Source organism: Oncorhynchus mykiss, chromosome 25 (genome assembly GCF_057628025.1).
Source record: "Oncorhynchus mykiss isolate SJ-2025 chromosome 25, ASM5762802v1, whole genome shotgun sequence".
In the NCBI taxonomy this organism is placed as follows: Eukaryota; Metazoa; Chordata; class Actinopteri; order Salmoniformes; family Salmonidae; genus Oncorhynchus; species Oncorhynchus mykiss.
In genome coordinates this window covers 88,945,638-88,963,807 of record NC_143046.1, presented here as the reverse complement: position 1 = coordinate 88,963,807, position 18,170 = coordinate 88,945,638, and the positions used below count along the sequence as shown (strand labels likewise).

Here is an 18,170-nt window from a genome sequence, read left to right as displayed (position 1 = left end):
AATATGCACAAAATAAACTTAACTATCCTTTTATTCACAAAAGGTTCTGTCATCAGTAAAAAAGATTTTAAAAAATAAATAATAATAATAAATACATTTTAAATTAAATCGCTCATGGGGATAGTGCCAACACCCAAAGGTATCTCAACCACTGATAATGGGGAGAGAAAGACAAAACACAAAGAGAACACAGATGTTACAAAACAGTGTCTCTCTTTATTCTGCCACACTGCAAATGGGAATGATTTATATGGCATGCCACATCAATACAGGAACTGTTGAAGGATCGATAACACTTAGAATCTGCGCCGGGAAAAGAGAGAGTTAAGGGTACCAAAAAGAAAATAAACAATTCTCTCTGTGATCCATGTAAATTCATTTTTAAATCTTTTTGTTGTTGTAGACTTTACAAAGTGCTGTCCAGTAGCCAGGCAGATAACGAGCCGGCCCTGCTGTCTGAGAAAGAGAACGGGTCAGCTGGAGAACGTGGTACTGCCCTCAACCTCTTAGGTCAGGGGAAAACCTAAATCATGTACGAAGAGAATACAGTCCGTGTCTGAAACAGGGGGGGGGGAAATCAAGATTCTACCCCAATAAATGTTGACCGTCCCAATAACCTCAAATCATGTCAATCTAAGTCTTACAAGACAGAGTTGGCCAAGGTAAGAATCCACAACCACTATGCCCTTGCAAAAGAACTGGACACCAAAAGAGTGAACTTCAGATCCGTATGAGGGAGAACCAACGTTAGATTTATTTATAAAAACTTAGAAATTACAAAAGAAAAATAACACAATTCCAAGTACAATTTTTACCACATAATAACGAGAGGAAAAAAAAGTAAAGGTGGCCAACTGTCTTCTAAGAGAAAACCTTCGAGGGGAAAAACAAAAAAAAAGTTGTCTTCTCTTAATTATTATTTCCTATCGTTTTAAGATGGACAGCCTCTCTCACACACACATACTCAAGCATACGGTCACACATCTCTCTCTCACACACACACCTCTCACACACACACACACACACCTCTCACACACACACCTCTCACACACACACCTCTCACACACACACACTTCCCTCAAATACACTGGTGTCCTGGGGCGAATGGCCAACCAACATGCAGGTGGTTCTGACTGACTGAGGTTTTAGGCCATTTGATCAGTCGTTGAAGCCCCTCATCTACTTCCTGTAGTTCTTTAGATCAAGCCCCTCCTCTTCTTGTAGTCCTCCAGGTTGAGAGACCTACGTGGAGCACCGTCCTTCACTGCCAGGGTGTTGGCGCTCACTGACAGAGACTTGGCTTCTGAAACACACCAGAGGAACAACATTAGTCTGACACATCTGTTGTTACAGGTGCAGGTGCCCCTAGACCTGACCTCGAGTGAGTTTAGCATTTCCCTCACAAGTGGTTAAGGTTAGGACTTGGTGAGGGGAAGCTGATCATAGCCGGCTTTTGGCCAATAAAATAAAGAAAGCAGATTCAAAAAAAATGCCGCCGGCCAATCGTCTGGGAGGAGAAAGAAAAACATTGCGAAAGTCTTTTTAGCCTATGAACCTATAACCTATGAATTGATGTAAATCCATTCCACCCAGCCATGCTATAGGTTTATTTAGCATAATCTATTGGAATTAACGTGTATATTCGTTAAGCATTTTATTTATTACATGCGCACAGGATTACGGATACAGAGGCTTATGGGAGTCAGTGTGAGAGCTGCTGCTACAGGCATGCTGGGTAATCAGCGGGAGGAGACACGGGCTGTGGATGAGGACAGAGACTTCTGGGAGACAGAAGTCTAACAGAAACCCTGATCTGTACCTAGGGGGGGAACCCCTGATCTGTACCTGGGGGGGGGGGGGAACCCCTGATCTGTACCTGGGGGGGGGGGACACACCCCTGATCTGTACCGGGGGGGGGGGGGGGGGGACACCCCTGATCTGTACCGGGGGGGGGGACACCACTGATCTGTACCTGGGGGGGGGGGGGGGGGGGGGACACCCCTGATCTGTACCTGGGGGGGGGGGGGGGACACCACTGATCTGTACCTAGGGGGGGGGGGGGGGGGCTGATCTGTACCTAGGGGGGGGAACCCCTGATCTGTACCTAGGGGGGGGGGGACACCCCTGATCTGTACCTGGGGGGGGGGGGACACACCACTGATCTGTACCTAGGGGGGGAACCCCTGATCTGTACCTTGGGGGGGGGGCTGATCTGTACCTGGGGGGGGGGGGGGGGGGGGCTGATCTGTACCTAGGGGGGGGGGGGGGGGGGCTGATCTGTACCTAGGGGGGGAACCCCTGATCTGTACCTAGGGGGGGACCCCTGATCTGTACCTAGGGGGGGAACCCCTGATCTGTACCTAGGGGGGGGGGGGGACACCCCTGATCTGTACCTGGGGGGGGGGGACACCACTGATCTGTACCTAGGGGGGGAAACCCCTGATCTGTACCTAGGGGGGGGGGGGGGGCTGATCTGTACCTAGGGGGGGGAACCCCTGATCTGTACCTAGGGGGGGGGGGGACCCCTGATCTGTACCTAGGGGGGGGGGGGGGGGGGGAACCCCTGATCTGTACCTGGGGGGGAGAACCCCTGATCTGCACCTAGGGGGGGGGGGGGGCTGATCTGTACCTAGGGGGGGGGGAACCCCTGATCTGTACCTAGGGGGGGGGGGGGAACCCCTGATCTGTACCTAGGGGGGGGGGGGCTGATCTGTACCTAGGGGGGGGGGGGAACCCCTGATCTGCACCTGGGGGGGGGGGGAACCCCTGATCTGCACCTGGGGGGGACCCCTGATCTGTACCTAGGGGGGGGGGGGGGGGCTGATCTGTACCTAGGGGGGGGGGGACCCCTGATCTGTACCTAGGGGGGGGGGGGCTGATCTGTACCTAGGGGGGGGGGGGGGGAACCCCTGATCTGTACCTGGGGGGGGGGAACCCCTGATCTGCACCTAGGGGGGGAACCCCTGATCTGCACCCAGGGGAAACATACATATGTCTAACGGTATCGTTAGTGCACATTGAACTACCCTCCTGGAGGCAGGGATCGAACTCACCACTTTGTGCATGTTACGTAGACATTTGAAACTGTCCGTCTCACCTGCGTTGGGAACCTGTAGGTCTATCTTGACGTCAAAGTCGTGAACTTTAAAGAGGTCCTCCGATAGGTCGCTGGTGTTCTTAGTAGGGTCGATGACTTTCAGAGCAGCCTGTCCTGCTCCCCTGCCCATCTCAAACTCCAAGTCCATCTCTTTGCCTGACCCTTCTCCGTACTTCTCATTGAGGTGTTGGAGGATAGCTGCATGGACTGAAGGGTCTCTGGCCTGTGAGAACACAAACACAAAACCTCAATACTTCAGACAGGCAAGTTATTCAGAACTTTAATACGTGTAGAAAACACTTAAAGTTGCTCCAGGATACTTTATCATCTCAGCACTCAAACCCTCACCCTGGCTCTGGGACTGACTTTGTAGCCCTTACTGCTGAGGTTGGCCACCCCCCCATCCCCTTTTAAATGTATAACTATATAAATGGAGCTTGGCTGATGCTTTAAGCTCACGAGTGGCGCCTGGGTCTAAGGCACTGCATCTCAGTGCTAGAGGCGTCACTACAGGCCCTGGTTCGATTCCAGGCTGTATCACAACCGGCCCATAGGGCTACACACAATTGGCCCAGAGTCGTCCGGGTTTGGCCGTCAATGTAAGTAAGAATTTGTTCTTAACCGACTTCCCTAATTAAATAAGTCATTAAATAAAAATAATTTTAAAAGCTTTGGGCGGGACACAAGTTAATAGGCTGATGTGATTTATAGGATTTAAAAACTCAAATAAAAAAAAATCAGGATATTTTGTACCTGCAAGCTGCAATGTTTTACATAGTGGCAGAATACCTGACCACTGTGGCTGACCCAAACTTCCTAACCTCCTGCCCAATGTATGACCATATTAGAGACATATTTCCCTCAGAATACACAGATCCACAAAGAATTCAAAAACAAATCAAATGTTGATAAACTCCCATATCTACTGGGTGAAATTCCACAGTGTGACATCACAGCAGCAAGATTTGGGACCTGTTGCCACAAGAAAAGGTCAACCAGTGAAGAACAAACACCATTGTAAATACAACCCATATTTATGTTTATTTATTTTCCCTTTTGTACTTTAACTATTTGCACATCGTTACAAAACGGTACAGAGACAATTAATTATATAAGATTTGAAAATGTCTCTATTCTTTTGTAACTTTTGTGAGTGTAATGTTTACTGTTCATTTCACTTTTGTTCGTTATCTATTTCACTTGCTTTGGCAATGTAAACATGTTTCCCCCCATGCCAATAAAGCCCTTTGAGTTGAATTGAGAGAGAGGATCTGAGACTTACGTTAGACACCATGGTTGGTTTGCACTGCCGTCTAGTAAACGGGTCCATCTGCATCTTGGCATTCTGTCCCTCAGCCTGACAGAAATAGTATTAAAAAATATATATATATATAAAATAAATCACTTTTTTTTTTACAAGAAATTAGTTTTGATAGGCTACAGTAGTTCAGATCTAATGACAAGAAAGAGAACTGCAAGTTCAGTGAATCACAAGGCTCATTTGAATTTCCTGCTGCGTAACAGTGATCAAATTAAGACACTACAGCTGTAGTATGGATACTTACCACTAGGGCTTTCTCAGACTCCACGATGTTCCAGCTACGATTCCTCTGGTTGATGTAGCTGGAGGAGACAGATGGACAGAGAGGTTTATATAGACAGAGAGATAGACCGAGAGATGCAAAAAGAGATATAGAGAGGGTGAGAGCAAGAAAGAGAGAGAGAGACAGAAACAGTTGGTAGCGCAGATATGGGCAACTTTGATCTGAACTTATCAATGGGGGGGGGGGGCTGCAGAGGTTCGCTGGTCTACGTACCCACATCCATACCCACACACTAGCCTTTTGGGGGCCCAAAGCTCAATTTTGAATATCCTGCAATCATCCACATTTTGTCATGGGATGGAGAGAATATTTTAAAATGTTATAATTAATTTAATTTCATGCAATTCTACACATTTTGCCATGGGCGGAGATAAATGTTTTTCATTTGTTATCTGAGTGAGAGCGACTAAAAAAAATTAATGGGGGCCCACGGTCGGTCATTTGACAATATATCTAAGTTTAGATAGCTGGCCCGCCCGACTAACTTACCAATCGAAAAGATGTTTGCTGACACGGGCTACTTGAGTGACCGTCAACAGTTACTGCCACCCCCCAAAAAAACATACATTTGTGTTTTCTTTTGTCTTTAGAAATTGATTCTAAGGACGCCAGGGTTGTGGGTTTGTTACCCACGGTGCACCTATTCGGGGAAAAGGTACGAAAATGTATGCACTCACGGCCAGCCGCTCTGGATAAGAGAGTCGGCTAAATGACTCACTACTGCCAGTCTCTCTGGATAAGAGAGTCTGCTAAATGACAGGGGGTGGGGGGGGGGGGAGACAGGCAAAGGGGGGAAGACAGGCAAAGGGGGGAAGACAGGCGATGGTCTCACCTGATGGCAGAGATGTTTTTGGTCCTCTGTCTGTCCAGATGCTCAGCCCTCTCCTCCAACTCATTCAGCTGGTCCTGGATCTCTTTGGCTCGGTCTCCTTCTCCACTCTCCTCTGCCATGGCCTGGAGGTGAGAACACACATTTTAACATGTGTATATACCAGTGGGGGTCCTCAGAGGAGGAAGGGGAGGACCACACACAGTAAGTAGCAGTACACACAGCAGTACACAATCGTACACACAGCAGTACACAGTCGTACACACAGCAGTACACACAGCAGTACACACAGCAGTACACACAGCAGTACACAGTAGTAGACACAGCAGTACATACAGCAGTACACAAGTATAAACAAGTACACATTAGTACACACAACACAGTAGTACACGCAGTAGTACACAGCAGTACACACAGTAGCATACACAAGTATAAACAAGTACACAGTAGTACACACAGCACATAGCAGTACACACAGTAGTACACAGCAGTATGTAGTGGAAATTTCCTGTATTAACCAAATCATGAGAGCAAACCACACACAAGTCATAAAGTTATCATAAAGTCCATCTTTAATTATTATGAGCTCCATCACAACCCTGTGACACTCAGAGAGTAGAGTCCCTTACACATTGCAACTGAGATCCTTTATAGCAAAGACACACATAGCCAGACTGCATTGGCTATAAATTATCGTTCAGCTTTGTCTCCTAAACTATGTTCTTATCTCGCTCTTGGTACCACTCAGGACAAAAAAAACAAAACCTCATCAACAGGTATGTCAAATACACCCCCTCCTGGACAAGATCACAGAGACACAGTGACTGGCACACAGACATTGTGGCGCCAAGAGATAATTGGTTCCCCCTCAATCATCCCTTCACATGGTTTAAAAGATATGTTTACATATGAAGACAAGCTTGACCTCTCCCCTCTCTGTAACTGAACCCAGGACAGATAAAGGATAACCGCAAATAGCCACCACTATAGTACAACAAGATGCATTCTAAATGAGAAGTAACTCACAAGCATATAATGAAAATAAAACATCTTATCTATGTTACCCAACTATTCTGATTAATCCCCAACAAGTAGTACACACACAACAGTACACACAGTAGCATACACAACTATAAACAAGTACACAGTAGTACACAGCTAATGAAAAACAAACTTCCTGGGTTAAGAAACGTTTGTTAATCTACCTTATCTTTGAGTAGTGATGTTTTCTTCATGGCGTAGTTGGAAGGGGCCTTTCGGAACCTGTCTTTCTCTTTTACAATCTGTGAATAAACAAATCAACCACAAAATCACATCTGGGTTGAAACTCAACATTATAGACTAAGGGTTGGGCAGGATCGTTATTCCATCATGTAGTTTCTGGAAGTGCATCCTAACCCCTCCAAAAAATAACATTTGTAAATAAAATTATTATTTATTTAAATCATCGGTGTGGAAGAACTTGACTGGACTGCACAGAGCCCTGACCTCAACCCTATCGAACACCTTTGGGATGAATGTGCCTAATCGCCCCAACATCAGTGCCCGACCTCACTAATGCCTGTGGCTGAATGGAAGCAAGTCCCCTCCCATCTAGTGGAAAAACTTCCCAGAAGAATGGAGGCTGTTATAGCAGTAAAGGGGGGGGGGAGACCAACTCCACATTCATGCCCATGATTTTTGGAATGAGATGTTGGACGAAGCAGGTGTCCACATACTTTTGGTCATGTAGTGTACTTACGTCCTCGATGTCTTTGTCGTTGAATTTGTAGTTACAAGCCTCTTTGATGGCCTGTTCCTTCTTATTGATCTCATCTAGAGTGGGAACCTGCATACTGGCTATGATCATCTGTAGACAGAGAGGAGACATATCAAACACCTTCAATACTCCACTAGACACTGCTCTACGACAGGCTGACGTAATCCTGGCATAACCCATGAGGCTAACTAGCCATCCAACTAGCAATCCAACTAGCCAGCCATCCAACCAACCAGCCATCCAACTAGCCAGCCATCTAACTAGCCATCCAACTAGCCATCCAACTAGCCATCCAACTAGCCATCCAACTAGCCATCCAACTAGCCAGCCATCCAACCAACCAGCCATCCAACCAACCAGCCATCCAACCAACCAGCCATCTAACTAGCAATCCAACTAGCCAGCCAGCCATCCAACCAACCAGCCATCCAACCAACCAGCCATCTAACTAGCCATCCAACTAGCCATCCAACCAGCCATCCAACCAGCCATCCAACCAGCCATCCATCCAACCAGCCATCCAACTAGCCATCCAACCAGCCATCCAACCAGCCAGCCATCTAACTAGCCATCTAACTAGCCATCTAACTAGCCATCCAACTAGCCATCCAACTAGCCATCCAACTAGCCATCCAACTAGCCACCCATCCAGCCATCCAGCCACCTAACTAGCCATCCAGCCACCTAACTAGCCATCCAGCCACCTAACTAGCCATCCAGCCACCTAACTAGCCATCCAGCCACCTAACTAGCCATCCAGCCACCTAACTAGCCATCCAGCCACCTAACTAGCCAGCCAGCCACCTAACTAGCCAGCCAGCCACCTAACTAGCCAGCCACCTAACTAAACCAGCCACCTAACTAACCATCCAACCAACCAGCCATCCAACCAACCAGCCATCCAACCAACCAGCCATCCAACCAACCAGCCATCCAACCAACCAGCCATCCAACCAACCAGCCACCCAACCAACCAGCCACCTAACCAACCATCCACCTAACCAACCAGCCACCTAACTAACTATACAGCCACCTAACTAACTAACCAGCCACCTAACTAACTAACTAACCAGCCACCTAACTAACTAACTAACCAGCCACCTAACTAACTAACTAACCAGCCACCTAACTAACTAACCAACCAGCCACCTAACTAACTAACCAGCCACCTAACTAACTAACCAGCCACCTAACTAACTAACTAACCAGACACCTAACTAACTAACTAACCAGACACCTAACTAACTAACTAACCAGCCACCTAACTAACTAACTAACCAGCCACCTAACTAACTAACCAGCCACCTAACTAACTAACCAGCCACCTAACTAACTAACCAGCCACCTAACTAACTAACCAGCCACCTAACTAACTAGCCAGCCACCTAACTAACTAGCCACCTAACTAACTAACCAGCCATCAAACCAACCAGCCATCAAACCAACCAGCCACCTAACTAACCAGCCACCTAACTAACCAGACACCTAACTAACCAGCCATCTAATTATCCACCTAACTAACCAGACATCTAATTATCCACCTAACTAACCAGCCATCTAACCAGCCACCTAACTAACCAGCCACCTAACTAACTAACCAGCCACCTAACTAACCAGCCTACCATCCAACCATCCAACCAACCAGCCACCTAACTAACCAGCCACCTAACTAACCAGCCACCTAACTAACCAGCCACCTAACTAACCATCCACCTAACTAACTAACCAGCCACCTAACTAACTAACCAGCCAGCCACCTAACAAGCCAGCCACCTAACCAGCCACCCAACTAGCATCTAATTAGCCATCTAACCACCTAACTAACTATCCAACTTAGATCCACAACATTCACTCTCGTTATTCAACTGGTCTGTCGTTTGAAGTCTTGCCATCTACCAGGTGGTGGAGTTAAAGCAACTTTGCCTCATCCAACCAGCACGCTCCCACTGGCACTTCCTCAAGTCAACCATCCAACCAGCACGCTCCCAATGGCACTTCCTCAAGTCAACCATCCAACCAGCACGCTCCCACTGGCACTTCCTCAAGTCAACCATCCAACCAGCACGCTCCCACTGGCACTTCCTCAAGTCAACCATCCAATCAGCACGCTCCCACTGGCACTTCCTCAAGTCAACCATCCAATCAGCACGCTCCCGCTGGCACTTCCTCAAGTCAACCATCCAATCAGCACGCTCCCGCTGGCACTTCCTCCAGTCTACATCCAATCAGCATTCTCTCACTGCCACTTCCTCCAGTCTACATCCAATCAGCATTCTCCTCCTGCCACTTCAAGTCAACCATCCAATCAGCATGCTCCTCCAGTCAACTCACCGCCTCTTTCCACTTCATGAACTCGTTTTCTGTGAACTCCTGATTGGACACAAACTCCAGTCTGAAGACTCGGGTGTCACCACCATGCCTAGGGGAGATATATGGGACAGAGCACAGAGAAACATTTAGTCGAAATAGAGACACGGGCAGAGGAGGAGAGAAACGGACAGAGGAGGAGAGAAACAGGCAGAGGAGGAGAGAAACAGGCAGAGGAGGAGAGAAACAGGCAGAGGAGGAGAGAAACAGGCAGAGGAGGAGAGAAGCAGACAGAGGAGGAGAGAAACAGACAGAGGAGGAGAGAAACGGGCAGAGGAGGAGAGAAACGGGAGGAGAGAAACAGGAGAGAAACGGGAGGAGAGAAACGGGAGGAGAGAAACGGGAGGAGAGAAACGGGCAGAGAGAAACAGGAGGAGAGAAACGGGCAGAGAGAAACAGGAGGAGAGAAACAGGCAGAGAGAAACAGGAGGAGAGAAACGGGCAGAGAGAAACGGGCAGAGAGAAACGGGCAGAGAGAAACGGGCAGAGAGAAACGGGCAGAGAGAAACGGGCAGAGAGAAACGGGCAGAGAGAAACGGGCAGAGAGAAACGTGCAGAGAGAAACGGGCAGAGAGAAACGGGCAGAGAGAAACGGGCAGAGAGAAACGGGCAGAGAGAAACGGGCAGAGAGAAACGGGCAGAGAGAAACGGGCAGAGAGAAACGTGCAGAGAGAAACGGGCAGAGGAAGAGAGAAACAGGAGGAGCGAAACGGGCAGAGGAGGAGAGAAACGGGAGGAGAGAAACGGGAGGAGCGAAACGGGCAGGGGAGGAGAGAAACAGGAGGAGAGAAACGGGCAGAGGAGGAGAGAAACGGGCAGAGGAGGAGAGAAACAGGCAGAGGAGGAGAGAAACAGGCAGAGGAGGAGAGAAACGGGAGGAGAGAAACGGGAGGAGAGAAACGGGAGGAGAGAAACGGGAGGAGAGAAACAGGAGGAGAGAAACAGGAGGAGAGAAACAGACAGAGGAGAGAAACAGGAGGAGAGAAACGGGAGGAGAGAAACGGGCAGAGGAGGAGAGAAACGGGCAGAGGAGGAGAGAAACGGGCAGAGGAGGAGAGAAACGGGCAGAGGAGGAGAGAAACGGGAGGAGAGAAACGGGAGGAGAGAAACGGGAGGAGAGAAACAGACAGAGGAGGAGAGAAACAGACAGAGGAGGAGAGAAACTGACAGAGGAGGAGAGAAACAAACAGAGGAGGAGAGAAACGGGCAGAGGAGGAGAGAAACAGACAGAGGAGGAGAGAAACAGACAGAGGAGGAGAGAAACAGACAGAGGAGGAGAGAAACAGACAGAGGAGGAGAGAAACAGACAGAGGAGGAGAGAAACAGACAGAGGAGGAGAGAAACGGGCAGAGGAGGAGAGACACAGACAGGAGGAGAGAAACAGAGAGAGGAGAAGCCAAGGGTAGTAGCAGGTAAGAGCTGAGTAGTATTACCGTAACTGTAGTCCTTTGTTTGTCCGGGTCGTTCCCAACTGGTACACTTTAGCCGTCTCTACCACGTCAACTATTTCAGCCACCTTATCACAGGGAATTACAAGAAACTCATTATTGAACATAGCTAACTGAAAATCCAAATGAAACATATAGAAAAAAGGTTTTGCCAAGGAACAATCTCCAAAGTTAAATAGGAATACGGACTCAGGCTGGTTTCCCTCAGACACAGAGTAAACCCTAGTCACTTTCAATGGGGATTCACCATTGAACTTTGATTTTAAAATTTAAAAAAATAATAATCTGGGTCCAGGAAACTGCCCCAATAAATGCATCTTGTTACCCTGTAAACTGGTTTGGTACTACTGTTCCCGATGCCGATCCGTACGAAGCAGCCGCTGACGGTCTTCTGGAAGAACGGCATGTGACACCAACGCTCCAGTTTGTGTCGGGACAGACGGACACGATTCAGCTCGTCTGGTAGTGACACGGGTTGTGACTTTGGCGGCGTCTCCTCTTTCCTGGAACGCCACAAGACAGGAAACGGAGGTCATGCAGAGAGGTGTTCAATTGTTGGTTAAAAAAAAAAAAAAAAAATAAGTGTTTTCTTAACTCAAGAAAAACAACTTACAAGACCGAATGGAACCAACTGTCATATGGAGCTATGATCAAAACGTTACCTGACACTGAACAACTATCTACAGCTGAGACACACAGTAGTACTGTCAATTAAACCATTACCTGTCTATCTACAGCTGACACACACAGTAGTACTATCAATTAAACCATTACCTGTCTATCAATTAAACCATTATCTGTCTATCTACAGCTGAGACACACAGTAGTACTATCAATTAAACCATTATCTGTCTATCAATTAAACCATTATCTGTCTATCTACAGCTGAGACACAGCAGTACTATCAATTAAACCATTATCTGTCTATCTACAGCTGACACAGTAGTACTATCAATTAAACCATTATCTGTCTATCAATTAAAACATTATCTGTCTATCTACAGCTGAGACACAGTAGTACTATCAATTAAACCATTACCTGTCTATCAATTAAACCATTATCTGTCGATCTACCGCTGACACACGGTAGTACTATCAATTCAACCATTATCTGTCTAGCTACAGCTGACACACACAGTAGTACTATCAATTCAACCATTATCTGTCTAGCTACAGCTGAGACACACAGTAGTACTATCAAGTAAACCATTATCTGTCTATCTACAGCTGAGACACACAGTAGTACTATCAATTAAACCATTATCTGTCTATCAATTAAACCATTATCTGTCTATCTACAGCTGACACACACAGTAGTACTATCAATTAAACCATTATCTGTCGATCTACAGCTGAGACACAGTAGTACTATCAATTAAACCATTATGTCTATCATTATCTGCAGAGGATAGATAGAAAGATACTCACTCTTCGTCTTCGGAATAAGATGAAGAGTGTGAACTGCGATCGCTCTTTACGGATGATTTGTCGTCGTCCTCCTCCTCTTCCTCCTCCTCCTCATCGTCCGAGTAGACCTCGCTGGTTTTCAGTGGCAGCCGTTTCGCCAGGAGCTCCGCTGTCCAAATCCATTGGTGTTTTGTTGTCATTTAGCAGACAAATCAAATTGTATTTAAAGTACATTTCACAAACACATATTCTGTTCTCCCAACAGAGATCAAAGGTCAGCAACGTTTCTTATTGGAGAAATATAGATACATAAAATATAAAATAAAATATAATAATATTATATAATATAATAAAATAAATATAGATAAATATACACCTCCTCCTGTTGACCCAGTGCATAAATGCAATCTATTGACTACATGTATCGCTTGACGACAATGGAAATGTGAGGACAAACACTACACAGCCAACAGACCTGTCCTTGTTTTCTTTTTCTCTCTCTCCGCTTTCAGTTCCTCCATGGCCTGAGACTTTTTATCCAGCTTCTCATCCCGTTTAGTTCTCCTCTCCTTGTTGTGAGACATAACCTACAGGAGAACGCAGTCACAACGTACCGGTTAAGGACTACGGAACACAATGTGGCGCGTTGTTGTTTCTAAGACAAGGTTTGGGATTAGAGGATGAACTCACCACTTGCTGGTCCTGATGAGTTCTGTCTTCATGATGACCGCTGGACGATCTCTCCCTCTTCTTCTTCTGTTCTTCCTCGTGGTTCTTTTTCTTCTCCTCTTTCTCCTTCTTCTTCGCTGTTTTCAGCTTCTTTTTAATTTCAAATCTGTACAGAAAGATTGACAGGGTCAGGCGAATGGTGTTCCACGATGAGTTACATAGTAATGATCCCAGGATATTCATTTCAATCACCTAAAACAGTTGAACAAAATCAACTGGTCTAATGATCAAGTATAACAGCCACAGGGATGTAAAACTCTATATCTTGGGTGTGCTATTCATTAACTTTTCTTGGAGATTCTTTATATGAACAAAATCACTAGAATAATGTTCACAAGCCTCTATACTCTGATGGCTCCAGACAGACAGTAACAACTCTCCTGGTGAACACACCCCCTAGCTCTGTACTCTGATGGCTCCAGACAGTAACAACTCTCCTGGTGAACACACCCCCTATCTCTGTACTCTGATGGCTCCAGACAGACAGTAACAACTCTCCTGGTGAACACACCCCCTAGCTCTGTACTCTGATGGCTCCAGACAGACAGTAACAACTCTCCTGGTGAACACACCCCCTAGCTCTGTACTCTGATGGCTCCAGACAGACAGTAACAACTCTCCTGCTGAACACACCCCCTGGCGCTGTACTCTGATGGCTCCAGACAGACAGTAACAACTCTCCTGCTGATCCTATTCTTACCTCCTCTTGAGCACCTCTCTCTTCTCTATCCTGTTGAAGAGCTCCTGCTCCCTCTCCTTCTCCGTCATCTGCTCCAGCCGAGCCCTGTCCTCCTCGTCTCCCATCAGGTCCTCTCCGTAGCCGTCCCTGAAGACATCGTCCTCCGACGAGGAGTCTGAGCTGGAGGCAGAGCTGTTGCTCTCTGAGTCAGACACCTCACCTGGTGGAGGAAAACATTTGATGGCGTTAGCATTGTTGTGGAGAGAGACAGCATAAAGGAGATCGTCTTTTAGACTGCATCTATATGACGACACAGGGCCGTCTCCGCGGCCACACAGGGCCGTCTCCGCGGCCACGGCGACACAGGGCCGTCTCCGCGGCCACGGCGACACAGGGCCGTCTCCGCGGCCACGGCGACACAGGGCCGTCTCCGCGGCCACGGCGACACAGGGCCGTCTCCGCGGCCACACAGGGCCGTCTCCGCGGCCACGACGATACAGAGCCGTCTCTATAGCAACATATTTTGTCTGTGTTAAGGCACCTTTCGATACAAGAGTCAAAACAATTGTTGGTCACATTAACCAAAGGCAGCAATTAACCACTCTCTTGGGGTCTGTCTCAATTCCTTTTTATATGATTCATTGCATCCTATCTCCTCACCTCCTTCTCAACCATATTGTAGGAGAAGATGGAAGATCTCTCCCCTCGGATCATCCTCTCCAATATTTTTTTTGAGAAGGAGCCAAGGACAGAGGATTCCAGAATGAGCCCGGACCTACAGAAAACTTACTGTTGTCAGTGGAACCACTGACAGCTGCCACTCTCTTGGGTTACTTCCTGAAGTGTGGACTTGCACACTCCACACCATGGACATAAAGAAAATGTGATTGTTGTAAGCATGTTTATTTATTTATTAACCTTTATTTAACCAGGCAAGTCCGTTACGGGCAAATACCTATTTACAATGACGGCCTAGGAACAGTGGGTTAAGTGCCTTGTTCAGGGGCAAAACGACAGATTTTTACCTTGTCGTGAGCTCGGGGATTCGAACTAGCAACCTTTTGGCCCAACGCTCTAACCACTAGGCTACCCTGCCGCCCTGCTGGAGGGAGTTTCCACTATTGAATCCACGAGAGGGCGTATGCAAGTTCACACGTCGTAAGAAAGGGTGTAGAATCGGGCTTCAAAAAAAGAAGATGTAAACGTACCCTCCTCGGGGGCGGAGCTGTCAGCTGAACTGTCTCCCCCAGAACTCCCGGACGACGCAGCTTTATGTGCCCTCTTCTTCGCTGCCTCTTTCTTCTTCTCGGTTGCCGTCGGTTTCCCTGGCTTGACCTTCTTCTTGACTTTAGGACCACCGGCGGTCCACTACGTCAAAACAACACACACACACAACAAAAAACAAACAGAAAACAGAACATTATCATGTGAAGCATCAAGGACGGTATGAAAGTGTGTTAACAAATACAGTGTCTCTTTCATGCCACTACCGTAAGGGCTGATTTCCTGTACACAGATTAAGCCTAGTCTGGGATTAAGAAGTTATTTGAAAGGTGACCCTACATTGGGCATGCTTCTTAGTCCGGGAAAACAGCCCTAAGAAGATCAAACAATATGGAGAGAGGACGTTACTGTGACATACTTCATCATCACTGTCTGATGTCTCTGAGTCCGATGAGGCTGCAGGCTTGCTGACTGGCTGGTCATCCTGCTGGTCGTCCTGCTGGTCATCGGAGTCCACCCTCTTCCTCTTGGTGGCCAGAGACAGGAGCTCCTGGGGGCCACAGAGTGAGAGAGACAAAACAAAGGTGAGTTTAAAGCACGCGTGAGAGAACTTACAGTGATGGGGAAACAGAGGCCAAAGTTGAGGAGCACATATTATGTTACGATATATATTATTCGATATTCTGAATACCAACAAAAAAAAAAAGGCACAATGGTGGAGGAACTGACATCTTGTAACAACGTAGATCAATAGTTAATATGAATAGATTTTTGCAGGATGAATGCTGCATGGTTTGCTCTGGGGACAGCGGATGTGTCAAAGTAACATTTCAGTTGACTGACAATCACCTTTACAGCATATTTACAGTGGTTTCAGAATGTTAGAAAGCATTAAGGTACTGTAGTAGTCAGTGATTGTCTTTCATTTTATAGTTGTGCAACTCAACTTATTCTATTTCGATATGGTCCTGTGTAAATAACTAAATGAGACATCACTGACTAATACATCTCTCTGTTGCAGTGTGTGTCAATTTTGTTTAATAGTAGCTATGTTTGTTGATGTTAACCAACAGGCCCGAAATGTTAACTACCAACAGCAGCATTATGATATTAATTAGCTGCTAACTAACTAGTATTACGACTTAAAACACCAAGCTAGCAAAGATAACTAGCTAGTTAGCAACTTCACTGCGGCAAGTTACGTGATGTTAAATCTACGACTGGCATGTTTTTAATAGCACAACATGGTGTGTAAAGTAAGTAACATGTTATCTTTTTACACATTCCTCCGAAGCTAACTTTAGCTTATGGTTAAGCTAACTAGCTAACTGTTTTGATCAACACCAAAATATATAACTTTAGCAGCGCCCATTACGTCTTGCGTGATATAGAAATGTTATAAATCCGCAGGTCAGTGTATTTATTTCATGACTAAATGATTAAAAATGCGTTTAGATGAATGTTTCCACGTGATATTATACTGGGATTGAAATAACGCCTGTAAAAACTTCAGGCCTTACGGCGCGGTGTTTTCCTCCAAACTCAAGACACAGCATGCTAACATGCTAACCCTCACACTGTTCTTATCCAGTTGTCAAAACACACCACTGCCTACTAAGTAGCAGGAAAACAAATGAACAATCCAGACAAGGTGCAAAACTCACCTGATCTAAATTATCATCACTAGCGCTGTCTTCAGAGTCAGAGTCGATAACGACTCGACCTTTCCGTTTCTTTACATTCACCATGATTTAGCTAGTGGATGAGCTCGGCTACCTCTGTGTGTTGTTGAAGACGAGAGAAACGGCGGGTAGCTAAGTAGTTTAGCACCGACAGACCCTGAACTGGTCCTGAGACACACACACACGTACACATTAACACACACACACACACAAAGGCGCTACAGTACCACTGAGCATGCGCAACAACAAACAAACAAACAAACAAACAAAAACCAAGTGGAACTGAAAATAGTGTGTTGTGTTTTCAGGGACGACGTTAAAATCTACACGGACCACAACACCTTGGAGATGGGAACTAGATGTTATTTATTTAATGATTATACATGTATAAGTCTGTTAGAGCTCACTGATCACTGCACCTGTGCTTAGCTCATCTGTAAATAGTCCATCCAACTCCCTCATCCCCATACTGTATTTATGTATTTATTTATCTTGCTCCTTTGCACCCCAGTATCTCTACTTGCACATTCATCTTCTGCACATCTACCATTCCAGTGTTTAATTGCTATATTGTAATTACTTCGCCACCATGGCCTATTTATTGCCTTAACTCCCTTATCTTACCTCGTTTCCACTCACTGTACATATACTTTTTGTTTTATTTTGTTCTACTGTATTACTGATTGTATGTTTTGTTTATTCCATGTGTAACTCTGTTGTTGTATGTGTCGAATCGCTTTGCTTTAGCTTGGCCAGGTCACAGTTGCAAATGAGAACTTGTTCTCAACTAGCCAACCTAGTTAAATGAAGGTGAAACAAATATATATATACAAATGTTATCATATGTATTCTACTCCGTGAGTGATGAACACAATGCTACCAAAGGCCAGTTTTAAATCAATTCAAGAGACAGATCCAAATTGTTTGTTTTTTAGCTGGTTTAGCTAAAGTCATCGTTTACCGTGTAACGTTGGTCATTGAGTAACGTTAAGTAACTACATTGAGATTTCCTGCTTTGTACTGTCAGTGTCAAAACTAGTTTATTTATTGATAGTGTGCATTCTGTGATTCACTTCATCAAATAGCTTGTCGTTGTGGCTATGAACCAGAATGCCCTGCTATTATTATTGGCTTAGCCCAATAATGGACTAAAAAGAGCCTAACGTTACTCTTTCTAGTCCAAGGACCTCCTTACATGTTCTGTTTAAAGGTGAATTGGCTCTGGCAGCCAAAAACAGTCAAATACTCCATCTAAACGTGAATCGATTCTTAATTGCTGTACGGTTCTAGAAACATAAAGTATAAAGAAATTGTTTATTATTATTATGAACTTTAAAACAAATGC

The 18,170-nt window shown here is 46.0% G+C and overlaps 1 protein-coding gene across 1 annotated transcript; it reads right to left on the bottom strand.

Moving 5' to 3' along the window:
* Positions 1-196: 196 nt before the first annotated feature.
* Positions 197-17,152, bottom strand: LOC110504284 (RNA polymerase-associated protein RTF1 homolog). Its single transcript, XM_036962646.2, has 17 exons — positions 16,808-17,152; positions 15,562-15,693; positions 15,128-15,287; positions 13,941-14,139; positions 13,202-13,346; positions 12,987-13,098; positions 12,533-12,680; positions 11,430-11,607; positions 11,090-11,172; positions 9,621-9,708; positions 7,272-7,379; positions 6,736-6,813; positions 5,534-5,655; positions 4,663-4,720; positions 4,380-4,454; positions 3,098-3,320; positions 197-1,303 (listed from the first exon to the last, which is right to left on the bottom strand). The coding sequence occupies exons 1-17, from the start codon at positions 16,889-16,891 to the stop codon at positions 1,197-1,199; spliced, it is 2,100 nt and encodes a 699-aa protein (XP_036818541.1). The 5' UTR covers positions 16,892-17,152; the 3' UTR covers positions 197-1,196.
* Between the last annotated feature and the right edge of the window lie 1,018 nt (positions 17,153-18,170).